Source organism: Pleurodeles waltl, chromosome 6 (genome assembly GCF_031143425.1).
Source record: "Pleurodeles waltl isolate 20211129_DDA chromosome 6, aPleWal1.hap1.20221129, whole genome shotgun sequence".
Taxonomy (NCBI): domain Eukaryota; kingdom Metazoa; phylum Chordata; class Amphibia; order Caudata; family Salamandridae; genus Pleurodeles; species Pleurodeles waltl.
In genome coordinates, this window is record NC_090445.1 from 1,171,111,571 (window position 1) to 1,171,127,608 (window position 16,038).

Consider the following 16,038-nt stretch of genomic DNA (forward strand, 5'->3'; position numbering starts at 1 on the left):
GTGAAAGTTGATGCAGCCGTGGATGGTGCAGATTTTTCCGTCGACGGTGGTCTCGTCTCCGGTGGAGTCGCCGACGATGATTTCTCCGACGGTAGTGTCGTCGACGGTAGCTTCTTTGACACCGTCGATGGCGATAGCGCCGATGAGAATGACGTGGGTGAGGTTATAGTCGACGGGGCAGTCGTCGACGGTGCCGATGGAGTCTGGAGAGAAGGGATCGGACCCCTTACCGTCGATGTTAAGGTCGTCTACGCTGACGACGGTCTCGTCGACGATGAAGTGGAGACGGTAGATGTAGGTACCGTCGTCACGGTCGTCGACGGTGTCGTCGTCGTTGTTCTAATTTTCAGAGTCATCTTTCCAGAAGTAGAAGGCTCTGAAGAAGGAGATAGATGGTAAGACTCCTTCTTGTGAAGAGGAGAGGAAGGCTCAGAGGAGACTGAAGTCTGTAAGCCCTTCCCATGATGAGATTTCTGCCTCTTTCTGGATTTCTCTATGTGGCCTAGGTCCTCAGATCTGGACCTTTTATGTGGCCTCTCTGACCCACTCTCCTCACCTGAAGTACAGGATTTGGCCTGTAACCATGTCAGGAGTCTGCCCTCCCGGTCTCTGAGGGTCTTTGTGGAGAAGGTGCGACATATTTTGCAGTCCTTAACCTGATGTTGTGGGTAGAGACAGTACAAACATTCTTTATGTGGGTCATCCACATGGAGCCTTTTCTTCCCACAGGTCTTGCAAGGGCGGAAAAGGCCTTTTCTAGAAGAATCAGACATATTTGAAGCTTTCTTGAGAGAAAATCTCTGAAGTAGAAGAAAAAACTGATGAGAGCTCAGGGAGACTCCCTTCACACGACGTGCGGTAGAAAATCTGAGGAAGGGAACTTCTCTGGAGAAGGTTCTAGAGGGTGCTGGTGCCTGATTGGACAGCAGGCAGGTTTGGGTCCTTTCACAAAAGGACATGGATAGGCTATATGAGCAAGCTCTGACTCCATTATAGCCTATGGCAAAAAAATAAAATATTTATTATTTATTGCTATTTTATGTACCGTGGCACTCCCACTTCGACGACGGGGATGATTCAAGCATGTGAATTTATGAAAGATCCAATACTGGATAATTGTATTTACACTCAGAATTTTTGAGGAGGTAATGGTTCAGCTATTTAGGATTTTGACTTCTGACTTAGCAGTGTGTTTGGCATTTTGTTTTCCAAGAGTTAAGCGTGAATGGGTATGCATTTTAAATGAAACAAAAATGACATTAACTGAGTAAATGGTATGTAAATGGAATACTATGTTATTTTTAAGTATTTTAAGGCAGGAATTGTATGAAATGAAAATGTCACTTACCCAGTGTACATCTGTTCGTGGCATTAGTCGCTGCAGATTCACATGTTTGGCACAGTCCGCTGCCTGGTGTTGGGCTCGGAGTATTACAAGTTGTTTTTCTTCGAAGAAGTCTTTTTGGTCACGGGACCGAAGGACTCCTCCCTCTTTGGCTCCATTGCGCATGGGCGTCGACTCCATCTTAGATTGTTTTCCCCGCAGAGGGTGAGGATGGAGTTGTTTGGTATAAATAGTGCCCATGCAATGGAGTGAATATGTATGTATGATAAGAGTTTCTAATAATTATTTACAAATGTTCAGATGTTTAAGGTTTATGATCTACTTCTAAACGGCTACAGGCTTCCCGGGGAGGTGGGAGGGTACATGTGAATCTGCAGCGACTAATGCCACGAACAGATGTACACTGGGTAAGTGACATTTTCAGTTCGATGGCATATGTTGCTGCAGATACACATGTTTGGCATAGACTATAAAGCAGTTACCTCCCCTAAAAGCGGTGGTTTAGCCTGTAGGAGTTGAAGTAGTTTGGAATAATGTTCTTAGTACAGCTTGGCCCACTGTAGCTTGTTGTGCATTTAGTACGTCTACACAGTAGTGTTTAGTAAACGTATGAGGCGTAGACCAGGTTGCAGCCTTACATATTTCGCTCATAGGAATGTTTCCTAGAAAGGCCATTGTAGCACCTTTCTTTCTGGTTGAGTGTGCCTTTGGTGTAATAGGCAATTTTCTTTTGGCTTTAAGATAGCATGTTTGGATGCATCTGACTATCCATCTAGCAATGCCTTGTTTAGAGATTGGATTTCCTATGTGTGGTTTTTGAAAAGCTATGAACAGTTGTTTTGTTTTCCTGATTAGCTTTGTTCTGTCAATGTAATACATTAGTGCTCTTTTGATGTCTAATGTATGTAGTGCCCTTTCAGCCACAGAATTTGGTTGTGGGAAGAACACTGGCAATTCTACTGTTTGATTTAAATGGAATGGTGAGATTACTTTTGGCAGAAATTTTGGATTTGTTCTTAGAACTATTTTATTGTTGTGTATTTGAATAAATGGTTCTTGTATGGTAAATGCCTGTATTTCACTTACTCTTCTGAGGGATGTGATTGCAATGAGAAATGCGACCTTTCAGGTTAGATATTGCATTTCACAGGAATGCATGGGTTCGAAAGGGGGACCCATGAGTCTTGTTAAGACGATGTTAAGATTCCATGAAGGAACTGGTGGTGTTCTTGGTGGTATAATTCTTTTTAGCCCTTCCATGAATGCTTTAATAACTGGTATTCTAAATAGAGACGATGAATGAGTAGTTTGTAGGTAAGCAGATATAGCTGCGAGGTGTATTTTTATAGATGAAAAAGCGAGATTTGCTTTTTGCAAATGTAGTAAGTATCCTACTATGTCTTTAGTAGAGGCATGTACTGGTTGTATTTGATTGGCATGGCAGTAGTAAACAAATCTTTTCCACTTAGATGCATAGCAGTGTCTAGTGGAAGGTTTTCTAGCTTGTTTTATGACCTCCATGCATTCTGGTGTGAGGTCCAAGTGTCCGAATTCTAGGATTTCAGGAGCCAAATTGCCAGATTCAATGATGCTGGGTTTGGATGTCTGATCTGTTGTTTGTGTTGTGTTAACAGATCTGGCCTGTTGGGTAGTTTGACATGCGGTACTAGTGAAAGGTCTAGTAGAGTTGTATACCAAGGTTGTCTTGCCCATGTGGGTGCTATCAGTATGAGTTTGAGTTGGTTTTGACTTAACTTGTTTACTAGATATGGAAGGAGAGGGAGAGGGGGAAAAGCGTACGCAAATATCCCTGACCAATTCATCCATAGAGCATTGCCTTGTGATTCGCGGTGTGGGTACCTGGATGCGAAGTTTTGGCATTTTGAGTTTTCTCTTGTTGCGAACAAATCTATCTGGGGTGTTCCCCAAATTTGAAAGTACTTGTTCAGAACTTGGGGGTGAATTTCCCATTCGTGGACTTGTTGGTGGTCTCGCGAAAGGTTGTCTGCTAGTTGGTTTTGTATTCCTGGAATAAATTGTGCTATTAGGCGAATGTTGTTGTGAATCGCCCACTGCCAAATTTTTTGTGTTAGGAGGCACAATTGTGTTGAGTGTGTTCCTCCTTGTTTGTTTAGATAATACATTGTTGTCATGTTGTCTGTTTTGACAAGAATGTATTTGTGTGTTATTATGGGTTGGAAGGCTTTTAAGGCTAGAAATACTGCCAGCAGTTCTAGGTAATTGATATGAAATTTTGTTTCGTGTATATCCCATTGTCCTTGAATGCTGTGGTGATTGAGGTGTGCTCCCCACCCTGTCTTGGAAGCATCTGTTGTTATAACGTATTGAGGCACTGGGTCCTGAAATGTCCGCCCTTTGTTTAAATTTTTGCTGTTCCACCATAGAAGCGAGAGGTATGTTTGGCGGTCTACCAACACCAGATTTTGAAGTTGACCCTGTGCCTGTGACCATTGTGATGCTAGACACTGTTGTAAGGGTCGCATGTGTAGTCTTGCGTTTGGGACAATGGCTATGCATGATGACATCATGCCTAGAAGTTTTAGCGCAAATTTTGCTTGTATCTTTTGGTTTGGAAACATAGCACTTATTAGCTTGTGGAATGCCTGCACTCTTTGTGGACTTGGAGTGGCAATTCCTTTTGATGTGTTGATGGTTGCTCCTAGATATTGTTGTGTTTGACACGGTTCTAGGTGTGATTTTGTGTAGTTGATGGAAAACCCCAGTTTGTGAAGGGTTTGTATGACAAAGGTGGTGTCGCTTGCGCATTTTTTTACTGTGTTGGTTTTGATTAGCCAGTCGTCTAGGTAAGGGAACACATGTATCTGTTGTCTCCTGATGTGTGCTGCTACTACTGCTAGACATTTTGTGAACACTCTTGGTGCAGTTGTTATTCCGAATGGCAACACCTTGAAGTGGTAATGTATTCCTTTGAATACGAACCGTAGGTACTTTCTGTGAGAAGGGTGTATTGGTATATGAAAGTACGCATCCTTTAGGTCTAATGTGGTCATGTAATCTTGCTGTTTGAGCAGTGGAATGATGTCTTGTAGTGTGACCATGTGAAAATGGTCCGATATGATGTAGGTATTTAGTGTCCTGAGATCTAATATTGGTCTCAATGTTTCGTCTCTTTTTGGAATTAGAAAGTACAGGGAGTAAACTCCTGTGTTTTTTTGTTGTACTGGTACTAATTCTATTGCATCCTTTTGCAGTAGTGCTTGAACTTCTAGTCCTAAAAGTTCTAAATGATGTTGTGACATTTTGCGTGTTTTGGGGGGGATGTTTGGTGGGAAGTTGTGGAATTCTATGCAATAGCCATGGTGGATTATTGCTAATACCCAATTGTCTGTTGTAATCTGTTGCCAAGATTGGTAGACTTGGCTTAGTCTTCCCCCCACTGGTGTTGAGTGAAGGGGTTGCGTGACGTGAAAGTCACTGTTTAGGTGGAGGTGTTTTTGGAGTTTGGAATCTTCCCCTACTCCTTGGGAACTGACCCCCCCGATATCCCCTGAAACCTCCCCTTTGGAAGGAACCCTGATATGGTGTGGTTCTTGATTGTTGGCTGGTGGTGTCTGTGGGTTGGCCACGAAACCCCCCTCTAAATGGAGTTTTCCTGAAAGAGCCTCTGCTCTGCGGGGAGTAGAGTGCGCCCATGGCTTTGGCCGTGTCTGTGTCCTTTTTAAGTTTTTCAATGGCTGTATCCACTTCCGAGCCAAACAGTTGTTTCTCGTTGAAGGGCATATTAAGGACAGCCTGCTGGATTTCAGGTTTGAAGCCTGAAGTGCGTAGCCAAGCGTGTCTCCTTATGGTGACAGCAGTGTTGACTGTTCTTGCTGCAGTATCGGCTGCGTCTAGTGAAGAGCGGATTTGATTGTTTGAGATCGTTTGTCCCTCTTCCACTATTTGCTGCGCCCTTTTTTGGTATTCCTGGGGAAGATGGTCTACGAGAAGTTGCATCTCGTCCCAGTGTGCGCGGTCATATCTGGCCAGCAGCGCTTGTGAATTTGCGATGCGCCACTGGTTGGCTGCCTGTGACGCCACTCTTTTCCCTGCCGCGTCAAATTTTCGGCTTTCTTTGTCCGGAGGTGGGGCGTCGCCAGATGTATGTGAATTTGCTCTTTTGCGAGCTGCCCCTACTACCACAGAGTCGGGTGGTAACTGCGAAGTAATAAACACTGGGTCTGTGGGTGGTGGTTTGTATTTCTTATCCACCCTTGGGGTGATGGCTCTTGATTTTACGGGCTCCTCAAAAATTTGTTTTGCGTGCCGTAACATCCCTGGTAGCATTGGGAGACATTGATATTGGCTATGTGTAGCCGAGAGGGTGTTAAATAAGAAATCATCCTCTATAGGATCGGAATGCAGTTGGACATTGTGGAAGTCTGCAGCCCTAGCCACCAGTTGCGAGTATGAGGTACTGTCCTCTGGCGGTGACGGCTTTGTGGGGTATGACTCGGGATCATTGTCCGGCACTGGGGTGTCATACAGGTCCCAAGCGTCTTGATCCTGATCGTCATGACTTATGGTAGTTTGCGCTGGTGAGTGCATTTGTGGCGGTGTTTGTGCCGGCGATGCCTGTGGAGGAGAGGGCGGAGGCGTGACTTTTTTAACCACTTTGGCTTGTGGTTGTGTGTCATCCTTTGGAAGTCCGATCCTTCTTTTCCTCATGATTGGGGGAAGGGTTGATATCTTCCCTGTATCTTGCTGGATGCACAGTCTCTTTTGTGTGTAGTCCGATTCTACACTTTGGAGCTCTTGTCCAAATTTGTGCATTTGGCCACTTAGTCCTTGTTCCTCTGAGTAGGATGAAGGTGTGGTATTTTTCGGCGCCGAGAGAGAATCTTTTTTCGGTTTCGGCACCGACAGAATTTTTGTTCCTTTCGGCAAGGATTCTCGGTGCCGATGTTTTTCGGTGCCGGTATCTTGTTTCTGTCTCTCGGAGCCGCTTTCTCGGCTCCGAGGTTGCTCCATGGCGGTCCCTCGACCGGAGTCGGGTGTCTTCGCTATGGGCGTGCCCTTTTTCGGCCCCTTCGACGGGTCGCCTGATTTATGGGTCGAGCCATGGCCTGTTGGCAGTGGCGTCCCCTGGGCTTTCGGTTTGTCGATGGATTTACTTTTCGACGTCTTACTCACAGTTTGTTGCTGTTGTTCGACGTCGGAGTCTCCGGATTCTGATTCCGGAACCGAGAATGTTTCCTCTTCGTCGTCGAAACGTTGTTTTGTCGACGTGGACGCCATTTGGTGACGCCTGGCTCTTCGGTCCCGGAGTGTTTTTCTGGACCGGAAGGCTCGACAGGCTTCACAGGTATCCTCCTTGTGCTCGGGGGACAAGCACAAGTTACAGACCAAGTGCTGATCTGTATAAGGATACTTACTGTGACATTTTGGGCAGAAACGAAACGGGGTCCGTTCCATCGGCTTCGATGTCGCACGCGGTCGGGCCGACCAGGCCCCGATGGGGGATCGAAACTGCCCCAAAGTCTTCCGATGATCGGTGTCGATGTACCTAACTATCCCGATACCGAACGGAACAATACCGACGCTTTCTTCCGAGATTCTGACTAACTTTCCGAACCGAAACACGGAGCGAAAAGGAATACGTCCGAACCCGACAGCGGAAAAAAACAATCTAAGATGGAGTCGACGCCCATGCGCAATGGAGCCAAAGAGGGAGGAGTCCTTCGGTCCCGTGACCAAAAAGACTTCTTCGAAGAAAAACAACTTGTAATACTCCGAGCCCAACACCAGGCAGCGGACTGTGCCAAACATGTGTATCTGCAGCAACATATGCCATCGAACATATTTTTTTTCGGTCATGTAGGATGATTTTGTTACAGCACGCTATCTTAAACTACATCACTGCACAGAAAAAAGTTACATGGTCACAAGTCTACTTTTAACTATCGCACAAATACAAGCTTTAAACAAAAGCCTGGGAAACCGTAAACCCATCCACTTATTCAACTCTTTACACCAAAACCCACACTTTGTCTTCAATCGCCCTATTTCTTGATCCCTGGCTCCTGTTGGCTCCCGCTAGCACCAGCTTCCTTCACTGAGTGAAATGCCTACACATCAAAAGCTCCAACTGATATACCCTTGCTAATTTTCATCTGATATCTCAGTTACTCTTTCAAAGAAAGCCTATCTTTAAAAGTTGGGCATCCAGCTCAATAGCCACATTGAAGAAAAGAACTACCTAACACATTACAGTCAGGTTTCTTTGCTAAGGGTGCTGAATGCAGACCAGTTCAGATCCTTAGTGCCTGTATGGGCTTTTAGGGCAAGGTCGTTAACTAGAGTGCTTCCTTCCTGACTAACAGGAAACAACTGATAATGAATGATGTCACAGGTTCAAAACCTAGATTGACAGCTTTCAGAAGGTGTGCCCAAAATATGTTTAAAAGGGCAGTATCAATGCCACAGGCTCATGATGTTCAGATAACATAAATGTGCACTCACAGATTTAAATTGAACTGATTAATTGTTGGTGGATATCCCAAAAAGAAGGAAAGGAGCTAGTTCTTTAAGACTTTCTTTAACCACCCAGGTCTTACAGTGTTTCCCAGTGCCCTACTAATGTTTCTGTTCTATACAATCTGTACAAGGAACTTGGAATCCAAATGGAAGGAGTGGCCCTTCTGATAAAACAGAATCAACTGCATTCACCTGACTAAGGTCTATTCATAAATAATTCAGTCCTGCAGGCAAATTAAAGTTCCTCATGCTCAGCCTCCGCAAGGCACAATACCAAATACTTAGCAACCAACAACTCATCAAAGTTGACCAGTCCTGGCTGTTGGTGCTGCACCTTGATGGCTACTAGTAGTTTTAACTTCTGTAAAAGTCCATGATTTGTCCTAAACTTCCATCTAACAATGACACCCTATGCCAAGCAGATCATACATTAGACCAACTTTAACTGATGAATTAAATACATTCTGTTTTCACCAAAAATGACTTCTGTACAGTCTCCAATTTCCAGGCATGGACAGCTTGATTCTGGAAATAATACTCTGGCAGGTCTAGCTAGGACTACCCTAGTACATCTTTGTAGATATTCATGGGGTACCAAAGTAACCAATGGTCTCACTACTACTCGCCAAAAGAACTATGTTGAGTTTCCTTGAGGTTGGAATCAATTTCACTGCTTACAAGGTACCACATACTCACATATCAGTTTGGCCAGTATATGCTCCATCAATAGGGGTTTAGGAGAATTCAAGAGGTCAGGGATAGCTACGCTTGAAAATGTCCAGTTATCACACAATTAGGCTTCCAATCTGTCCATTCCAGGAGCAAAGCACAATAGACTAAATAAACCTGTTGCTTGCATTAAGAATCTTTCTTAAATCCCAGAACATCTAAAAACATCCCTCTCTTGCAAATTTGTCAGTAGCTGATCTGTATATCCATGTAATATTTTGTTTTGCCCTTCTCCACTCTCCCTTCCTCAGTCTCTATTCTGCTTTCTTCTTTTAGTTCGTGAAAACCCAGGACAGAAGCAGCAGCACTTAGTAAGTGTGGCAGAAGTGAGATTACACTAGAAGTGGACTCATGCAGGACTTTACTGATGATGGCATAGGACAACAGAAGACTACTTAGACTTTCTTCAGAATCACTTTCGTACTCTGACACTTTTTGTGTTTGTGCATGATGCATGGACAAAGAATTTGAGAGGAAGTAGAGTTACTGCCAGCACGGTGTATCTGATAAAGAAGTAAACGTTGCAACAAACTACCTCTCCTCTTTTTTTGCTTTTTACATTTGTTCTCCATGGGAATTGAAATAGCTCAGTTGGAGGTATTTGCCTGTAATTTGATAACCCTTTTACAACTAGAGCCAAAGATACTTGCGCGGGCGGTTACAATTCACCCACAAATCCTGGCTCCATGTTGGTAATACCTCAGCAGCACTATGTAGTTATAGATGAATGCCCATGTAATGGGAAACAACTGTGCAGGTCCTGTTTTGCCAGGAGGAATTCCATGTGCTATTTCCTTTTCTGTGGGATCAATGTTCACATTTACCACCTATTCTCTGCAGCTGTTAATTGTGAGAGGGCAGGTCTTGGCGGAATAGGGGTGGGATAAGGGCAGGGCCACTAGAATTATGCGACTGTGAGACATCAGTGTTTTTCGCATAGTTTAGGACTTGCTGTATTTGCCACATAATCCATTATCTGCTGCATAAACTGCAAATTTTAACAAAAAATGTTTCTAGATCCAACAGTTCAAAGGTTATTAAAAATGCAGCACCACGAGTTGCAGTGCAGTGGAAGGCCCTTTGCAAAGGCTGACTGGTCACATTTCTGTTGCTTACTGCTATATTTAGGTGTTAAACTGGTACCAGGGAGGTACAGCCAAAGAACACAGTGTTAATAAGCGGAAAAATGACAAAGAAATTAAATAATACCAGCACAAAATGGGCCGCATTACACTGCATGATTTACTTTTTTGGCTGCACTTTGGCCCTCCACTGCTGCATAATTCTAGTGGCTCTGGGAAAGTGTATGAAAGGGGGCCAGGTGAGGGTCAAGGAACAGGGCTCATTACTTGAACATTTTACCGGACAGATTTTCTGACAGGTAAATCAAGTCTGTTTTTTCTCGCACTCTTATAGCCCAAGTGCAGCAACAACGTCCCATCCTTGTCTGAGAGGAGCAGACTTGTAAATGGGGCCATAATATGAACAACAGAATTTCGTTTGTACCTTTTTACTGCTTCCACCTGGTCAGGTGTGTAGGCTTTGCTTCCTTCTCCTACTGCTTCTCCGTTGGCCGAAGGCGCTTCGCTTCCAGGATTTCTATGACGAGTATGTGTAGAGTCTCTGTTTTGTGAATGTTTATCCGATGACTGAGCACTCTGTGTAAGGGATTCAATTAGCGCTGGAAAAGATAAATAAAAAAAACAATCACATGCTGATCAAATATTTAAAGTGCACAGATGTTAGAGTAATTATTTTTGATGAATTATTAATTCATTAGGGGAGGGTAAATACATTATCATTGTTCCATAAGCAAAATATTATTTTAAAATATGTTTGGAATGAGTTTATTTACATTTTATTTCTCAAAAGAGGAACCCACAGCATTTTATTTTTTTTACTTTGCCTAGCTAATTAATAAAACCACGAGCTGTGCAGCTCCTCAGAGAAGTGCTAGACTGACATAATCACACATCGAAGCCTCGTGCATATTTAGAGAGTCAGTGTTCAGACGTAGTAGTGTACTTTGCTGACAACACACGCAAATCCTTTTCAGGTGGGCTGAGCTCCCATGCCTTACTAACAAAGTCAAACTGTGAAACCGGACTCACAGGGTTCCTGAGACTGCGCTGCTCAATTGAGGTGCTTGCTTAGGAGCTGAAGCCGAGAGAAAGTTGGTCAAATAATGCGTTTGTCGAAGTGTATGGAAGACAGGCTTACATATTCCCCACAGGAAAGTGGAAGATACCATCCTGGTAATGATGGCGTGGAATACAAGCTTGTGGGGGCAAGGCACCTTCAACGGCGCGAATCACACATACGAAGCTGACAATCAGGGAGAATAGTGTAATAATGGATGAGGACCAGGAAGGAAGGAGGGAGGTAGATGGGGTGATTAAATGATGTTAGAGAAAGAGGGGGCGCAACAAAGGAGGGGGAGTCAGAAGAGAAGGAGTATCGGACAGAAGGGATGAGATGGAGGGAATGAGTACAAAGTTAGGAGCAGTGTGAGGAGGGCGCCGGATGGATAGAAGAGAAGAGTGAGAGGTCGGCGCTTGGTTGTGTTATGCCAAGTGAAGCTGTATGATGCATTTTCCCTATTTCTATAGCCCTAAAGCACTTTCAGATAGCACAGCGTCCTTTACACTTTGGGGATTATAGCTGACAGGAGTCAAAGTGGTTGGCTGAAATTGCATTTGGTCGTGTTTCATACTGTTTTAAGGTGTCATTTTGATTACTATCGATCCTACTCCTTCTCTGCAACATGAAAACAACTAAACTACATGAGCACTCTGCAGAAGCCACTGAAGATCTTAAGAAATCTGTGGATGTAGCAAATGTTTTGAGGGTTCAGCTGTGTTGCACCTGGCCCTTTTTGCAGGGCCATCCCCATTCTTTTTGCCTCCTTCCTCCTAATTTTTCTGACCAGTTTTTGTTCGCTTTAGGATTCTGGCCACTTTACCACTGCTAAACAGTGCTAAAGTGCATATGCTCTCTGTGTAAATTGTACAGTTGATTGGTTTACCCATAATTGGCATATCTGATTTACTGGTAAGTCCCTGGTAAAGTGCACCAGAGGTGCCAAGGGCCTGTAAATAAAATGCTATTAGTGTGCCTGCAGCACTGGTTGTGCCACCTACAATAGTTGCCCTGTAAACCTGGCTCAGACCTGCCACTGCAGTGTCTGTGTGTGCAGTTTTAAACTGCCAATTCGAATTGGCAAGTGTACCCACTTGTCAGGCCTAAACCTTCCCTTTTGCTACATTTCAGACACTCCTAAGGTAGGCACTAGGTAGCCGCCAGGGCAGCGTGCAGTGTATGTTTAAGGTAGGACATATACTTGTGTGTTTTATTTGTCCGAACAGTGAAATACTGCCAAATTTGTTTTTCACTGTGCAAGGCCTATTTCTCTCACAAATTAACATGGGGGCTGCCTTTAAATATCCTTAAAGCGCATATTCCACTTGAGAGCAGATATAAAGTTGGAGTTTAGGGTCTCTGAACTCACGATTTAAAAATACATCTTTTATTGAAGTTTGTTTTTAAATTGTATGTGTAAAATGTTTCCTGCTTAAACCATTCTGACTCTGCCTGTTTGTGGATTGTCTGTCTGGGTCAGTTTGACAGTTGGGCTGTTTTGCACCTCTCTAGACAGTGACACAAAGGGGGTGGGGTTGTAGACTGTATATCCAGATGAGCCACCTGAGCTAGAAAGGAGGGTTGAGCTGTCATTCACACCTGAAAGGACTGTGCCTGCCTTCACACAATGCAATCTACAACCCCCTGTTGTGTGTCTGGGGCGTGGCCTGGACAAAGAAGGATCTGTCAAACACTTGAGACTTTGCTTTGAAGTTTGCCAACGTCAAAGGCAGAAAGGGGTATAAGAGCAAGACCCAAAACCCCAGACTTTTAGAATCTTTCTGGAATCAAGAGGAACCTCTGCCAAGGAGAAGAGCTGAAGGACGAGTACTGTCCCTTTGCTGTGTTGCTTTGCTGGACTGGCCTGCAGTTGCTGCTTATGCCTGAAAAGAGTGCAAAGGGTGAACTTTGCTGTGTGCCCTGCTTGAGAAACGTCTCCAAGGGTCTGGAGTAGAGTTTGCCTCATGTTGTAACTCTCAGGGACACCACAGACTTCAATTTCCTCGACCTGCGGCACTGGGAACTTTGTCTTTTGTGCTGCTCAAGAGGAGAAACCACAAAGACGCCATCAAGGACACTGCTGGCCTGCACGTGACCTGTCAACGTCGCAAAAAGTCGCATTGCCCAGCTTCGCACCACGACCCTGGTCTCACCGACGCAGTCATCGGACGACTTCACCGAGCCGCTGCTGGCACCGTGACCTGTGAGCCCTGCACTCTGGCACTGCCTGCTCACATTGCAGCCTAGGCATCCCTGATGCCGCCATTGCTGCTGACACTGGCGCCACTGCCTACACCGTGGCCTGTGGGCACCGCTCGTGAGGTACACGAAGCACCGTCCCGTCCCACACCGCAGGCCCAGTCCACCGACACCAGCATCATCGACTCGTGTCGTCACCAGGCATCCTGCCCGCACCGTGGACACCGTTCGTGAGGATCACAAAGCACCGTCCCTTCCTGTACCGCTGGCTTGGGCCTCCCGATGACAGTGCTTCAGCAATGTTGACTCTGCTGCCTGCACCGTGACCTGGTGACACTGCACGTCGCACTGCTCTGCTCTGCTTCACACCGCAGCAGTGGTCTCACTGATGCTGCTGGCTGCCGTCACCGAGCCACTGCCTGCACTGTGACCTGTGAGCACCACATGTTGCATCATCCCACTTTGCACCGCAGCCCCGACGCCATCCACGCAAGCGGTCCTGACTTCATCAGCCAGGAGTTCGATCCGTACTTGTTTGACTTCAAGTGCCCTGAAGACTCCCGCACCAACTCCAGAACTGACACCGCGATGCCAGTGACGCCACTCTCCGGAGCTGATCGCGAGGATCACAACGCCCTGCAAATCCAAGGTACTGTTTGCGGGTCTTCCCAACACCGTAGCTGGTCCGCGTACGCTGAGGCCGGCCTGAACTGTTGGTTTTGTTGATCATGACACTGTGATAGCCCCAGGTGGGGCCATAGACTTCAAGGAACTGTATTTTTAAGATAAATCTTACAAAATTCATTTCTTTAGCACTGTATGGTGAATTTTTATCCCTTTGGTCTTGTTTTATACAGCTAAATATTGTCTATTTTTCTAAAACTGGTGTGGTGTCCTTTTGTAGTGTTTTCACTTATTACTGTGTGTTATGCACAAATGCTTTACACATTGCTTCTGAGATAAGCCTGACTGCTCGTGCTAAAGTACCAAGGGGGTGAGCAGGGGTTATCTGAGCAGGTATCTCCCTTATGCTGACTAGAGTGAGGGTCCCTACTAGGACAAGGTGCAAACCGACTGCCAACTAGAGACCCCATTTCTAACAAGCCCTGTCAGTAACTTTAAATCAGCTTAAGTGCTATTTTTCAGTGAAGCAATGTTTATCTTCCCATATCGTGTTAGATTCCTGTAACAAACCTGCTGGGAATAACAGTTAAAATTCCTTCCACATAATTGGTCAAGTAGTTACAGTGCAAGAGGAACATAAATAAACGTGGCACTACAATATGTTGCATTCACATTTTCAATAGTACGTTGCTCCAGAACTGACAGACTTTTCACCTGGAGGCTGATTCTTTACAGAAACATGGAGATTCCAGAAAGATGTGCCATGAATTGTCCCAGGTTTTATGATTTTGACCAAATTCACAACACCCTAAGTGCATACAAGGCAAAACCAAATCATGTGTACAGACAGTCTTCGTTGCAGAAAATATGTACAATTACTTAATATGAAACTGAACCAAAAAAACAATCACATGGACAAAATTCTCTTGGTTAAAATGTCTCTTTACCCAATATTTTATTAAAAATGAGTGTGTTACATGCTTTGTTTACATTCTTAAAGCACCACTTATAATTTAGTGGAGATAAGTGGAAGGAAAGGCAATGCAAATGCTCATGAATATCCACAAAATTACAACTTCGTGGCGATAGAAGATTGAAAGAAGAGGAAAAGCGATATTCAAGCATAACAAACCTACACCTGACAAACAGGCAATCGGCAATTTTGCCAACAGCAGAATATGTGTCACATAAGGTATGCCTTCATTGCACATATATTTTTGGAGCATTCCCTGTATTGATTCAATTATTATATAGAAACGTGGATATTCCTGTCTAGTAAGTGCCAAATGACGGACTACTGTGATCACTTAATCATACATGGATAGTCAGCAGGAGTCAAAATTATGGACGTACCCAAGAATATCTCCACCTTACACCTTACACAGGACCTTAGTTTATCATTAGCAGAACCATCATACCGGCAGAAACCAAGTGAAAACATCTATAAACATCATGCTACCCATCTCAAAATATAGGCCACCACAAAAATAAAACACAAGAAAATAATTCCTTACAGGTTTAAAAAGTCAATAAAGGAAGACCCTATCAGGCTGAGAAGTCATGAATGAGAAATAATGTTTTTTCTGTCAAGGAGAGGCCAAATCACTGAGAATCAGCTCAGTGCCAAGTGGATCTCGACATCGGGAACACATGGTTGCCCAGAGGAGCCATAATGGGAAGGTACACTCAATGCCAAAGGGCAGATGGACAGTGAGCTCAAAAACTCCTCCTTCAAGAAGGTACACAGGACTAGTAATGCTGGTACATTTGATTTCACCCTTGTCGGCTAGGTTCCATTAGAAAGGAAGAATGATTAGACCCAGTTTATTCAGACATTTTCATCAATCAGCCAGATGTTAGGAATTCTAATACAATATTATTCTTTTACAACAATGGATCTATTTTACAAAATAGAAATTAACAAAATACACTACCCCCTCCCCTCAGAAACTGCAGTCTTAATCCCATGGCTTGCTTACCATTCCAAGTACAAGCATTTTGGTTGAACAGCCTTCCAAGTTCAGCTGCAAAATTGCGGAATCAGCACCCATTCTCTCTGAGTGCAGAGTCAACTTTAATTAGATTCAGAAAAATAGTAAAAACCTAGCTGCATGCACTCTAACTGCCATCGGTGGACTGCCTAGGTCCCATCCTATTTCTATTTAAGAGATGGCTTTGGGGGGGGGGGGGGGGTACCTAATTTTTTTCTTCCACTGGCACAATTCATTGTACAACAGTGCAAAGAGACTCCTTTAGTGTGTATGGTGCACTTTACAAATGGAGATAAATAAAGTATACACACTAAGGAAGATTAATGAAAAATGTGGTTAGTATGCTAGGGAGGTTCAGAGGAAATAGATGGATTTGTTTTGGAATGGCATAACTGATACAGTACCAGTGAAGTGCTCTATTTAATAGCGATTTGGTTGCTTCATTTACTTGTGGAATTGAGCAGATCAAACAGTGTGGGTCTTTAAATTATGACCTATGGATGTGGGCTTATG

General features: G+C 44.3%; 1 protein-coding gene across 1 annotated transcript in view; it reads right to left on the reverse strand.

The window, feature by feature from the left end:
• Positions 1 to 16,038, reverse strand: part of DNAJB12 (DnaJ heat shock protein family (Hsp40) member B12) — a 295,716-nt gene that overhangs the window by 174,755 nt on the left and 104,923 nt on the right. The window contains exon 2 of the mRNA XM_069240389.1: positions 10,079 to 10,253. Within this exon, the coding sequence (XP_069096490.1) occupies positions 10,079 to 10,253 (175 nt within the window). The remainder of the gene's footprint in view (positions 1 to 10,078; positions 10,254 to 16,038) is intronic.